The sequence below is a fragment of the Pipra filicauda genome, unplaced genomic scaffold (assembly GCF_003945595.2).
Source record: "Pipra filicauda isolate LSUMZ 115617 unplaced genomic scaffold, ASM394559v2 scaffold36_size6622888_pilon, whole genome shotgun sequence".
Classification (NCBI taxonomy): domain Eukaryota; kingdom Metazoa; phylum Chordata; class Aves; order Passeriformes; family Pipridae; genus Pipra; species Pipra filicauda.
Window position 1 is genome coordinate 5,498,966 of NW_024104498.1, and position 13,608 is coordinate 5,512,573.

Here is a 13,608-nt window from a genome sequence, read left to right on the forward strand (position 1 = left end):
TGCCGCCCGCAGCGGTTCCGGTCCGTCCCCTCGCCCCCCCAGGCTCGGCGGGGCCGTTGCCGCCGGAGTTAGCGGTGGCAGGGAAGCGGCGTTGCCCGGCAGATGCCTGCCCTCCGCCTGCCACAGAGCCGTGCCAAAGCCGTGCCAAAGCCGTGCCAAAGCTGCCACGGTGCCTCGGCTTACACAAGGCATCGCCAGACCGGCTCGGTGGCCGATTCACTGCTTTCCCTGCGAGGCAGATGCTGTCCCGTTCGGCTCTGGGATGCGGCTCCATAGCGCCGGCAGCGGGGAGAGAGAGAGGGAGGGAGGGATGGGAATGGATGGAGGTAAAGGTGAAACCTTCTGAGACAGGAAGATGTGATGAAGACCTCGGGGGGGAAAATCCCAGGGTATGGTCTTTTCCTCTCTCCTCAGCCCGGATTCCCAGCCAGGAGCGAGCCGATGCCAGCGGCGAGGCATCAGGGAGGGCAGCCCTTCCCAGCCGGTGTGGCGGCGTTCCCGCGGGATGCTCCCTTTGCTTTGCCTTGCCTCCCCTCCCAACAAGCTCTGCCGTGATTTGGCAGCCGCTCGGACTCTGGACCTGCCTCTCCGCCCCGCATTGGCTGGCGCCGCCGGGGCCGTGGGGACACGGGAGGCAGCGGCGGCGGCGGCTCTCAGAGCGGCGATGAAGCTCCTGTGGCTGGGCGTGGATGTCTCCAGGGTGCTGCACCTGGCCGCGGTGTTCTGCCTGACCTGCGTGCTGCTGAAGGCCATCCAGCTGTACCACCGGCGGCGGGAGCTGCTCCGAGCGCTGGCCCCCTTCCCCGGGCACCCGACACACTGGCTCTTCGGCCACGTCCACGAGGTGGGGCAGAGCCGGGGCTGCGCTGCCGGCGGGAAGGAGGAGTGCGAGGAGCAGTCTCCCCGAGGGTTAGGGGGGGGGGATGCTGGTGGGACTTGTCCCTGCGGTCTGGGAGAATTGCTTCTCCCAGTCCGGATGCGAGTGGGAGATGGGCATCCCTTTTATCAGCCATTCAAACTGCTTTCTCCGCCTGCGATGCTCAGAGAGCGCGGCTCACACAGGCTGCTGCAGGTTGCACGGTGGAAAGGGGTGGTGGCTGGCTCGCAGGCAAAGAAAGCGGTAATACAGTGTGGCAAGGGCAAGTTCATCCCGAGGTGTGACCTGGCGTTGGTGCTGGAGGCAGCAGAGCTGCATCGCTCTGTCCCGGGGCAGGCTGCACTGTCACCTCTCTGCTTCTCTGAAAGCCGGGGCAGGGCCGCTGCAGCTGTCCCTGCGGCGCCGAGCTGCTGTGATGCTGAGCAGATGCACGCTGCTCCCGGCATCCAGAGGCACCTTCTGTCCCTTGCCAGCTTCCATCGGCCTCACAGCCAGGTGAGCCAGACAGGGCATTGATCGCTGTAAGTCACGTTTAAGCCCCAAAACACATCCTGGGTATTGCATCCAGCAGAAGGGCCATCGATCCTGTTAAGGTTGCATTTAAGTCATTACTAATTAAATCCACATACATAGGCGAGCCTTGTTCTGGGTACTGGTGGCATGGACGACTTGCTAACATAGATCACCTGTCTGCCTTGACAAACAGACTGCCAAAACTCATTGGCAGCTTCATGAGGAGTAGCTGAACTTGCTTGATGCAAGAGGCTTTTCCATACATGCTAAAGGCTGCTTAAAATCAGCCTGACTTCTGCTGGACTCTGCTGATGTCCTGCCCTGGCCAAATCTGTGGCTCATTAAATAACTGAGTGAGTGACTCACTCCCAGATACTCAAAAGTATCTGGGAAATCAAGAGGGGACCTCCTGGCGCTTGTCCCCACGCCATGGCAGCCCCAGTTTTGCCATGCTGGACGGAACAGTCAGTCTTTTGGCAATGTAAGCATGAAGATGGGCCAGTTCAGGGCTTTGTTACACTGCCAGTTAGACTTTAAAACTGCAATTAAATAATGTTTGTTAGTTGTGACTATTTATCCTAGAAGTGGGTATAACCATTTGTGCTGCCTGCTTGCTCCCATCGTGACCAGGTTGTTCACGGCTCAACCTTTACCTCAGTATTTTTTGAAGAATTTCTCTTTTGTGAATTTAGTAATTTGTTGATTAAATGCTGCTGAATTCCCCAGAGTCCAACAGTTCATTGAGCCAGGAAGGAAACTGGCAGTGCTCTGGGCACATGCTGAATACAAAGTTTGCATGCACCTCAGAGGAGGACCTGTGAGCTGTACTCAGGGAGAGCACTGACATTTCCTGTTCTGTTGATTTAAGCGATTATTTGACACTTTTGATTCAAGTCAGTTCAGAATCTCAAATATGTTAGTCATGGATTGGGTGGATCTCCCGGGATTGCATGACTTTGTTTTAAAGCATTTTCTGTTTTGAAACAGAATTAGTCTTTGCTTATCCAAACCACACAATAGAAATGACATTAAACTATCAGGAGAGGTTGTGTAGACCTGTTCAGTCTCACTGCAGAAGCACAACTTAACTAAAACCCAGACTGCCAGCTGTGAGCTGGACAAACTGACTTTCCCTGGTCAGGGTTAGTGGGAAGTTAGAGGAGAGCAGGTGGTTGTCAGTCCCTCGGCAGCCCACTTGTACCCTGTGGGGAGATGCCAGCCCGGTTCTGGCTGTGCACAGTGCAGCTTTGTGCTCAGATTTCAGCTCCTGTGTTTTCTCTTTCACTTGCTATCAGTGCATAGCCATTAAAAGTGCTTTTAAACCTCTTCCCAGATGCTTTTATTGTTGGATCCATTTCAAAACTTGCATTTCAGCGTGAGATCAGGGAATTATCTTTCTTCCTTGGACACTAGTGGAGGTTACACTTTTCTTTTCAAGCTTACAAGGGAGGAAGAAGAAGAAGTGATGGTCTTTCATGCAGAGCCTGATATCTGAAGCCCTGATTAGGAAGCAGGAGCTTTCCATTCCTGTTCCTCTGCAGCTTCCAGGACTTTACACCCTCTGCTCCAGGAGTGCTTAGTGCAGCAGGTTACTCACCTTGAAGGTAACCTCTCCTTTCAGATAAACCCACTCCAGTCTCTGCCAGCACAGGGATGGTTCTTTATAGCACACAGAGGCCACTGCTCCAAAAACAAGATTGGATGCAAAAGCTTCTAGCATTAGGACTTCTGCCAGCAAGACTTGCTCAGCATCTCCCAAGTCACTTCCATTTATGCTTTCTGTGATTCATGATGGGAGGAAACACAAGCAGCCCTGTCAAAGGGACTTTTACATGTTTAAGCATTGCTTACCTAAAGGCACCTTGCCAAGCCTTGCTTCTGCTGGCATTACTGAAGGGGTGGGTGCTGGGCAGGGCTGTCTTCTTTTATCCCAGACTTGATCCCCACAACCAGAGAAATTGATGGTTCTCTTTATTAAGTTCAAAATCTTGAACTTGAGCTAAAGAAACTGAAGGTGAGCCTCGTGTCATAAATGGTAACTGGATGTGGTTCATCATTCTGCTGAACGTGGGAGACACACAGGATGTACTGCAGGGACCCCCCCAGCTCATGAGGAAACTTAACCTTAGAGCACTAATCTGGATGTGCCCCCACACAGCCTGTGCAGTGCCCTGGCAGAGACCCCAGCACTCCTTAGTATCCTTTCCAAGACAAGCCACACGTGACTGATTATTTGATGTGGGTGATCACTGGAGTACAGTCCATGTCCCGGGTTGAGAAACACCAGCCAGATTAAAAGCTGAGCTGAGCTAACTCAGCACCAAAGCGACTGAGCAAATATTCACTTGATTCAGTCAATAGGGTGACTTTGAGGCTGATTTCTGCACGAGTACGCTTATTTAATTAATCTTTAGGCTTCAAGTCAAAGCAGTAGCAGCTGTGTCAGCTTTCCAAAATCCTTCCCCCTGCATATTGGCCCAGAGTAGTTTCTGCTCAAAGCAAAAGGAATTCTTACATGGCTTTGTCTCTGTGATTTTTTTAATCTGCCTGTGACTGTGGATCTTTCCACTGATCTTTCCCCTTGTTCTTTATCTATTGCTCATTTAATATACAACAACACAGGCTGTAAAAGCAATAAAGTGGTGATCACTTTTGAATGAACTTTCCAGTGCTGCTGATATGAATACTGGTGCTCATGTTACTCCTCAGATTGCAGCTTCCAAGACTGGAGATAAATCTTTCTGGGAGCACTGGCTCTTCATCACCTATAAATTCAACTCCTGGAAATCAATAATGCTTAATCTAAAGTTATTAACCAACGTTCCCTTGTCTGTATACTCTATCAGTGACTTTGAACTCATTCTGTTGGATTTTTCTTGGACATTGGCCGCCTTCTCCACCTAAATGGCTGGAGAATGTATTTGCACACCACAAAATGCAGATGCTGTCTGGGGCAAATCTGAGTCTTCTTTGGGGTGGCCATGGAGAAAGAGGAGATAATATACGTGGGCTGATAGGCACCACCACTGTGCCTAAGAATGTTCTCTGTTAGGGTCAAGTGATAAGGAAGAATTATTTTATATGAGCTTTAAAAGTAACAAGCATCTCTACTTCTCATGTTCTGCAAACTCAGAGGAACAACACCTTGTTCCCCTTTATCTGGTTTTGGGATCAGAAAGACCTTGAACTTTTAAGACAGTGTATTGGGAGATTGTTTTTTTTTTTCTTCCAAATCTATGTATTCTTTCTGTTTTTACTTCTCCACAATTAGTTTCTCAAGGAGGAAGAGGTGCTGGAAAAGGCAGAGATCTGGGCATGGAAGTACCAACCTGCTCACCCTGTGTGGTTTGGGAGCTTCTCGGCATTCCTGGTTGTCAGCAATCCCGACTACGCCAAGGTTCTGCTGGGCAGAGGAGGTGAGTGATGCATTCAGCTGTGGAGCAGCAACCACAGCTTGCATATTCCCCATGCCAGCCCCAAAATTCACAGCAAGGCAGGGTTTCACAAAGAGGTTTTCTTGCAGAAATCATCTAAAGGCATGGAGAGATACTCCTCCTTCATGCCTTGCCCTGGGTGCTTCAGCACAGGGCTGCAGGGCTGATCATGGACCCTCCAAATCCATTGCTGGGAAATCACACTTCCTCAAGTGCTCCTTGAAAAGTTATCCATTTGGTGCCTGACCCCAGCAAGAAGAAGACACCTGGGAGCTTTTTTCTCACCTCAGAGTTCTGGCTCCTACCGCAGAGAAGTATCTTTAGTGCATTGAGACAACATGTCTCAATAGTGCACATCACAACAGTGCTATCTGGGAGAGTTAATAATTTATCACACTGCACAGACTTTGGACTACCAATATTCTTGTTTTTTTCTGGTGTGGGCATCTGCTTTTTTGTGTGTTTATTGCAGCTGGCATAGACAGACTTGTTTTGTGGTGAAATACTGATGAGTTCTGCAAGGATGCCACCAATTTTGCTTCATACCCAAGCAAAAGTGAGAGCCCAGAGGGAGCTTTCAGGTGGAAATCTGTGGGTTAATGCTACTGAAATGTTTACCATTTTCTCTTTATGGTTTTTTTTTTTTTTTCACAGATCCCAAGGATAACATCAGCTATAAACACCTTATCCCATGGATTGGTATGTATTCCCAGGGCTTTGCCTACCAGGAATGATTCTGAAGTTAGTCAGAAATATGTTATAAATAAACAGCACTGTGCTTGTTCCTTGATGGAGTTATAGCCAAAAGCTCCCTGAAATTATTACATTTATTGAAAAAGGTGCTAAATAGTGCTATTTCTTTATTTTCAGGGAAGGAAAGTTCAGGCATAGCCAATATGTACAATGAGAACCACTTACATGTCCATAGATAGCAAAGGGTGGTGATGGGAGAAGCTTAGATTCAGTAGAGGACTGATCAAAAACACATCTTCTGTTCTGAACTTCTCTGCTCCAGCAGTGTTGGTGTTTCTTTTCAGAGGCAGCACTGTATAATTTTGGTGAGCAGGGCTTTGCTCAGCTCTGGCAACCCTGGAGCTGATGGCAACAGCTCAGACAGCAAATTTAATCATGCTCTTTGCAGGCCAGGGCTGTGTCTGCAGGCAGGTGAAAGCAGCCTGCTTGTGCCCAGCAAAACATGCCTTGCCTGTGTTTCCCCAGGGAATGGCTTGCTGGTCTTACATGGGCCAAAATGGCACCAACATCGAAAACTCCTGACTCCAGGGTTTCATTACGACGTCTTGAAACCGTACGTGGCCCTGATGGCAGAGTCTACTAACGTGATGCTGGTAGGACTCACGTCTGATGCTCCTCTCTCTGCCCTGTTTTCTTTTCCCTGATCATGACTGGTTAGCAGGTAAATGCTGGAGCAGGGTTTTCTTTACCTGGTATTTGTAAGGACACACTGTGCCCTGACTGTCAGTCTTTCTGAGTCGGCAGAAATCCCTGCCCATGAGTTGGAAGGAATGGGCAGGTTGAGCCTCTCTACAGTGGCAATGTCTCTGGTACTGCCTTGGGATCTGTGGCTGAGATTTGAGGATTAACATTGCTGCCATCCTCAAACTGTGCATGGTCTCAGTCCCGACTGCAACTTCTTTTAAGGTGTTTTTTGTAAATGAGGAATTGAAGTAAATAAATGTTCATAATAAATCTTGAAAATATGAAAGTTGGAGCAGAGGTATGCTGTCACCAAAATTAAAGGGTATTATTTGTTGTCAATGTACCCATGACTGGATTGTAATTCCTGCATTGCCTCATACACAGTGAAACTGCACTGTTCTTCCATCCATTGGTGCTGGACACAATGGAAACCAGTAGGAATTACAGGCAAAGGGCACCAGTCTTTGTACATGTGAGCTAGCAGGAGTCTGGGTGCTGGATCTATTCCTTTTCTTTTGCCTCCCTCACTGCAGCCTCCCCAGCATCTAATGGATCCTGGCCGGATCCCTTCTGCTGGCCCAGTGAGCAGCCAGGAGCCAGGAGATCTTTCACAATGCACACAGGTGCCCCAGAGTTCAGAATTCCTTGCAGACAGTGTGGAAGTGCCTGTTGTGGGAGCCTGTGCCACCAGGTGGCAATCGTTGTATGTGCTTCGGACATGCATCTGTCCGTATAAACCTAGTTTCATGCTGTGGAGGCTCAGATCTGACTGTGCTCCTCCCTCTCCTCCCTTTCTCAGCTTTTAAGTCCGCTGGTTCCTTACAGCCAGGAAAGGACAGAGGATTCAACATCACCTCATGTCTGCCGGGCAAGAGAGACAGTATTTATAGTTTCCCTAGGGATCTCCTATGGAAAGAGTTGAGCAAGAGCTCCCATGTTTTATGCTGGAAAAACACAGTGGCGGAGGGATTGTATGATAGAGAAAAAACCTTGGTCCAAAGTTTGCATCTTGAGCACCAAACTCGTGTGCTTGAGAACAGGTCCCGTGAAGCCCAATGCCAACATATGCTGCTCTTGTGCAGAAAACGCACTGCATCCTAAGAAAGACTTTGGTAGCACACCCCATCACCCAGAAATGCATCTGGCCTGGGCTTCTGCAGGGTGCCCTTGCCTCAGGGTAGGGTGTACCAGCACTCACCACTCCCCTGATCCAACAATAGCAGTTGCCTGAGGCACATGTTGTATTAACCATCCCACTCTTGGCTTCTCTTCTCCAGGATTTTGATGGCAGCTAAGAGATCCACTTCTTTTTTTTCCCATTTTTCCGAGACGTATCCCTATCTGAGCACTCATTTAACTAGAGTATGACTGCAGATCATACACAACTGACCCTTGCCTTCTCACTTCTGTCTCCTTTGTGCCTTAGGATAAATGGGAAAAGCTGATCACAGATGGAAAATCAGTGGAGCTCTTTGAGCATGTCAGCTTGATGGCTCTCGATAGCATCATGAAATGTGCCTTCAGTTTTCACAGCAACTGCCAGACCAACAGGTCAGTGCTGGCTGCCCCAAACCCTGGCAGGAAGTTTGCAGCTCAGAAGGGAAATGGGCAAATTCCTTGTCACAGTACTCCCAAATTTACAAGCATCCACCATTCCTCTCTCCCCAGGGAAAACACTTACATCCAGGCTGTTTACGACCTCTGCTACATGGTGGATCGACGCCTCCGCATCTTCCCCTACCACAACGACATCATTTACTGGCTCAGCCCCCAGGGATTTCGGTTCAGGAAGGCCTGCCGGATCGCTCATGACCACACAGGTACTCCCTGCCTTCATCCTCTCCCAAAGCTTTCAAGCAGGGTAAGTGATGGCTGACCAGAGGCAATTAAATTACCTCCTTGCCCATGCAGTGATCCTGCCCGGAGGTTCAGGTCTGGGATCTATCAGCTTGGAGCAGTGGTCTGATCTAGGCATGAAGCAAGGAGGTCTCACAGCTCCTGGGTTATTAAACTGGAGTAACAGAGGAATTCCCCTGTGGGAACACTCCTGCTAAATGAGCAGAGATTGGTAAGACAAGGGATGGGCACTGCAGGCAACACCGACACAAGGAATGATTTTCTTTTCCAAGCCAGGTGTGGCTTTAATGCGTGAAGGGTGTGTAAAATAGGCTGTGGTGGGCAAAGAAGTTTGCAGGAAAGGATGGCCATGTGCATGGCATTTGTTGCCATGCTGCTGAAAATGCTGAACTGCCTGGGATGCAGAAGCACATGTTAAATACATGTTAAATGAGCTGAGCAGTGGTCACCCCCTTGGGTGAGCTTTGCATTTGAAGAATGATTTTGCAGCTTGGCATCTCCTTCCCTGCTGAACCTTTAACTTTTTCTCCCCCAGACAAGGTGATCCGCGAGAGAAAGGAATCCCTAAAAGATGAACGGGAATTTGAAAAGATCCAGAAGAAGAGACATTTGGACTTCCTGGACATTCTACTGTGTGCCAAAGTGAGTGACGAGGAGAGTGTGTGTGGCATGGCACAGGGTGCAAAAGCCAGTCAGTCTTTACAGGAGTGCCACAAACCACCAGAGACCCTCAGGATGGCACAAACCATTAAAAAAATTAATCCAGTCCTGCCCAGTTGAGGAGGGGCCAAGGTGATCCAATTTTCCATCACTGCTATGTTGGTAGCGTCTTTTCAGGAATACAACATGCAGAGAGATTTTGTAGTCCTGGTAGTTTAATGTGGGAGGATAAAGACATTTACAAGCGAAGGGAAAGGGGCCCTGAACTCAGTGCAAACAGACACTGGTTTCATTTATATGTATCCCATGGGCATCATCATACCCCTTTGCAACAGCTGAAAGAATATAATAGTCCCTCCTGGGACATTTTTTTATATATATACATATATATGTTTATATATTTATGTATTACATATATATATATAATACATGTGTGTGTGTCACTATAATATATATAATCTAAGTATTATATATGTAATATATATAAATTTTATATATATGGGACACTGAGAGTGTCTCTGCTCTGTTAGGATGAGAATGGAGCTGGACTGTCCAACGAGGACCTGCGTGCCGAGGTGGACACATTCATGTTTGAGGGCCATGATACCACAGCCAGTGGGATCTCCTGGCTCTTCTACTGCCTGGCATTACACCCTGAGCACCAGGCACGGTGTCGGGAGGAGATCCAGAGCATCCTGGGGGACCGGCAGACAATTCAGTGGTAAAGTTGCAGATTTCCTCAGCTGGTAACTTTTTTCCTATCGCTGCCATTTCTAAGTGAGCAATATCTTCAAAGCTCAGAAGCTGGGGTGCTAAAGGTTGCTGCATGCACAGGGGCTCCACAGGATGGAGCAGATACTGCATCTTTCAGCTAAATCTGCCACACTAGGAGGGGCATTCTGGATGCCATACCAAGTCCTGGGCAACCAGCACTGCTCTTTGCTCTCTCCTGTTTTCTCGCCACAGAGCATCACAGTCATGGCTTTTCACCTTTCGCTGTCACTTTGCACTTGAGTTTGCTCAGAGGTTGTTAAGGTTGTTCAGAGGTGTCCTGGCATCCCCAGCTTGCAGCAGCCTCTGGTTGGATATTGTGGGTCCCCCTGTACATCCTGTCTGTTGCCAGGGGATCTGCTCAGAGGGTTGGGACAAGGGGCCTCCCAGGGCAGGGCAGCGGGGGGAGTGTGGGGCTCAGCCTGCCTCTGCCCCAACAGGGAGGACCTGAGCAAGATGACTTACAGCACCATGTGCATCAAGGAGAGCCTTCGCATTTACCCACCAGTGCCTGGTGTGGCCCGGCAGCTCAGCAAACCCATCACCTTCCCTGATGGAAACACCTTGCCAGAAGGTCTGTAAATCCCATTCCCGCTTCACAAAATTGCATTCAGACATCAGCTGCATCCTCGCTTCCTGTGGCAGAGCAAAGCTGACAGTCCTGCCTCTGTGGGCCTCGCAGGCACAGATGTTCAGACAGGGCCGTGCAGATGTTGGCATCCTGTTGTTAGACTGAGGTCTGGGCTGTACAGCAGCATCCCCGTGATGTCCTTCCTGCCACCATCACTGTAGGGCAGCCGTGTCTGTGCCAAGCCCCTTCTCTTCCTGGCCAAGCACAAGTTCATGGTTTACCTCTTGGCAAATGGTGCAGGGGGACAGGGACTGGTCCCATGCCAAGTTGCATGCAGGAATTGTCCTGTGCTGCTGTTTTTTTCTCTGATTTGGCGCAACTAGGGGAACAATGTGCCTATGCTGCTGGTGCCTTCCTCATTTCTACTGGTTGGCTGCTTTGTTTTCTCTGATACAATGTTTAGTTTTCTCTGATACAATGACAAAATAAGTTTCCAGTTGACAGATAAGACCACAATGATTTAGACAGACCTTTGGGCGAGCATGCTGCAACCTTCCCTTTAGTTTCTTTGTCGGTGAGCCCTTTTCTCCTCCTTGATTGCTTTACAGGCACCGTTGCTGCAGTAAGCATTTACCTCATTCACAGGAACCCTGCAATATGGAAAGATCCTTTGGTGAGCTTTTTTTTGCCCTTCTCATAGTTTTTCCCCTTTGTGCTGTACGTCTTCCCATGTCCCTTCACCTGTTAGCAGGAGAGCAGAATTCTCTTTCCAAGGGGTTCTTCAGAAACTAAGGAGTGTCACGTTTCTGAAGATACCAGTCAGTACTGTGTTCCTTAAATAATCGCTTTTTCTTGCTGCATATTTTTCATTTTCAGGTGTTTGACCCTTCCCGGTTTTCCCCAGAGAATGTCTCTGGCAGGCATTCCCATGCCTTTCTGCCTTTTTCTGCTGGAATGAGGTAAAGTAAATTGAGCACTGAAGGAGTAGTGGACAGAGACCACCACCTGAAGTCCTGGCCCTGCAGCGTTAAACAGTTCACAAGCAGACAACAAGCATTTGTGCTGCAGAGGGGTTCTGATACCAGCAGGCAAAATGGGAAGGCAACACTGCCATGCCCCTTTTGGGGATGGAGAATTGCATCCCAAAGCTGTGGAGCATCCTGGTGGTATCATGTGGGGAGCTTGCAGCTTTCTGAGCTCATCTGCTCTCCTTCTTGATGCAGAGGCCCCATCCCACTCTCCCACACTTTGATTCCCCCTTCTCCCAGTCCTTCCCTTTGCCCTGTGCTCAGCCTACCAAGACAAACACATTGCTGACCCTTCCTGCTTGGAGACCCACCACCTCATCCCTGCTGGCCTCTTGTTTGGCTTCCCCATCTCCCTCCTGCTCCGTGCTCATTGAACACATATTCCTGAGCTCCCATTACTTCCCTAGATTCCTCCTACTCACCCCATACCCCTGCTTTCGCTACCCAAAACACTACCTGGGCTCTCCCTGAGGGGAAGAAGGTTGTGTGAGGGGTCTGGGATTGGCCCCTGGGGTTTGGTGTGCCCAGCACTGAGCTGGAGTTGGCTGAGCTGCTGTTCTACCACAGGAACTGCATCGGGCAGCAGTTTGCCATGAACGAGATGAAGGTGGCACTGGCTCTGACCCTGCTCCGCTTCGAGCTCTTGCCTGACCCTGCCAATCCTCCCGTCAAAATAACTCGGATCACTCTTCGCTCCAAGAATGGGATTCACCTGTATCTAAAGAAAATCCACTGATGCTGGAAAACATCCTGCCTTCACCAGAGGGAGCGACCAAGCAGATGGCGGGACAAGGTTTCTCTGGGGCAAAAGTGCAGGGCAGGATTTGGAGATGAGGGTTCTTGATTTCTGGGCTTCTTCCACCAGCTGAAAGCCCTTTCCAGGCTGGGTTAAGGTAGCTGGGATGACACTGCACAGACCCACTGACATCTGCTCCAGAGCACTGATCTCAGAGCAGCCAGGTATGGCCATGCTGTCTGTCCCCTTGCCCTACCATAAGGGCTGACCTGGCCTGGGAACATCTGCAGGTCCCACCAGCTTCCTTCTTAACAAATCCTGCCTTTACACTCATGTCCTGTCCAAATCCGTGACCATTTCCAGACCTGTTCCGTCATCAGCACCTTCCTCAGTGCCTAGAGGTCAGCCCTCCTCTCCTGCAGCAGGGACAGCCCGTGGCAGACCTCTGTTTCACTTCTCACACTCAGTGTGTCTCTGTTTTACTGAAAGCACTGATTCCAGTTTGGGCTCTGAAATTCTGCCCAAACTGCAAAATATTCTGTAGTTTTTGTCTTAATAAATCAATAATTTTTCCTGCAACAGCAGCTGTGTTGTTTATATTGCTGATGCTTGCCTGCTTCATCACAAATGCAATTTAAAATGCCTTTAGAAATGGGAGATAGAGAGAAAGCTCATGACTAGCAAGAGATCACCCTGGAGGTGTCCAGCCAGGCCAGTCAACTGCCCGTGGGTCTCTGGTCACAGCCAACACAGCATCTCTTTCCATGGGCAATTCCTTAACAGGAGTCCAATAAGAAATCTTCAGTTAAAGTTCAGACATTTAGAAAGGGTTCTCCCTCCCCTTTTTTTAGTAATTTTTTATTTTTTTAAGCTAATAAATTTAGGAGAGTTGCATGCTTGAGGTAGACTGGAGGATACCAGAGAGCCTTCTGCCTCTGCAGGAATCACTACTGTAGATAGGGGTAGAATATCACACAAAAAACTGTGAAATCCCAAATGCTGCTGTTGCAGTTATCATCCCAGCTGAGTTCACACAGCTCTCATCTGCAGATGCTGGATTTGCAGGGATGTGCTGCTGGGGCAGCTCAGGAAAACACCTGCATGCTCCAGCTGCCTGTTCCCTCTTCAGACACGAGGTGCAGCTCTTGAGTTGAAATCAGAATTATCCTTGCAATGGAGAAAGATAGAATATGCTTATTAAAACGTGAAATGTTATAAAACTGCGAGACACTACAAGCTCTTTGGAGGGCCATACCAGGATACAAAATTATCTTGATAAATTGAAAAACTGCTGCAGTAAATGGGATGTGAGTCCGTAAGGACAAGAGCAGGCACAGGCATTGCACAAAACCAAGAGAGGAAATGACTGAAAGACAGCAATCTCTCCAAAGGGTATTCTGTAGGTATAGAAACTGAAAAGGTAATATGAATCAATAATATCCTACTGTTGCAATCAAAGCAAACATCGTACTTGGATACATAAACACAAATATTTCTCAAAAATTTTTCACTTGCTTCTCTTGCACTAGATGAAATGAGACAGTGTCCTTCAACCATGTTTAGAGATTTAAGTATAAAGGCAACAGCATTTACTTCAAGATTACATAATCTAAAGTGCAAAATGAGAAAAATTTTAATCAAAATAACTGAAGTCCCTGGAAGCAAATTACATAAATCTCTGTATTGTATATAATTTTATTTTAAAGGTAAGATTTGAAAAAAAT

The 13,608-nt window shown here is 48.5% G+C and overlaps 1 protein-coding gene across 1 annotated transcript; it reads left to right on the forward strand.

Moving 5' to 3' along the window:
* Positions 1-33: 33 nt before the first annotated feature.
* LOC114001775 (cytochrome P450 4B1-like) lies at positions 34-12,465 on the forward strand. The gene is made up of 12 exons (XM_027747236.2): positions 34-844; positions 4,662-4,806; positions 5,479-5,523; positions 6,043-6,170; positions 7,688-7,812; positions 7,930-8,081; positions 8,654-8,760; positions 9,309-9,499; positions 9,990-10,123; positions 10,729-10,793; positions 10,997-11,079; positions 11,716-12,465. Exons 1-12 carry the CDS (start codon positions 392-394, stop codon positions 11,882-11,884), a joined length of 1,797 nt encoding a protein of 598 aa, XP_027603037.2. The 5' UTR covers positions 34-391; the 3' UTR covers positions 11,885-12,465.
* Positions 12,466-13,608: the final 1,143 nt, after the last annotated feature.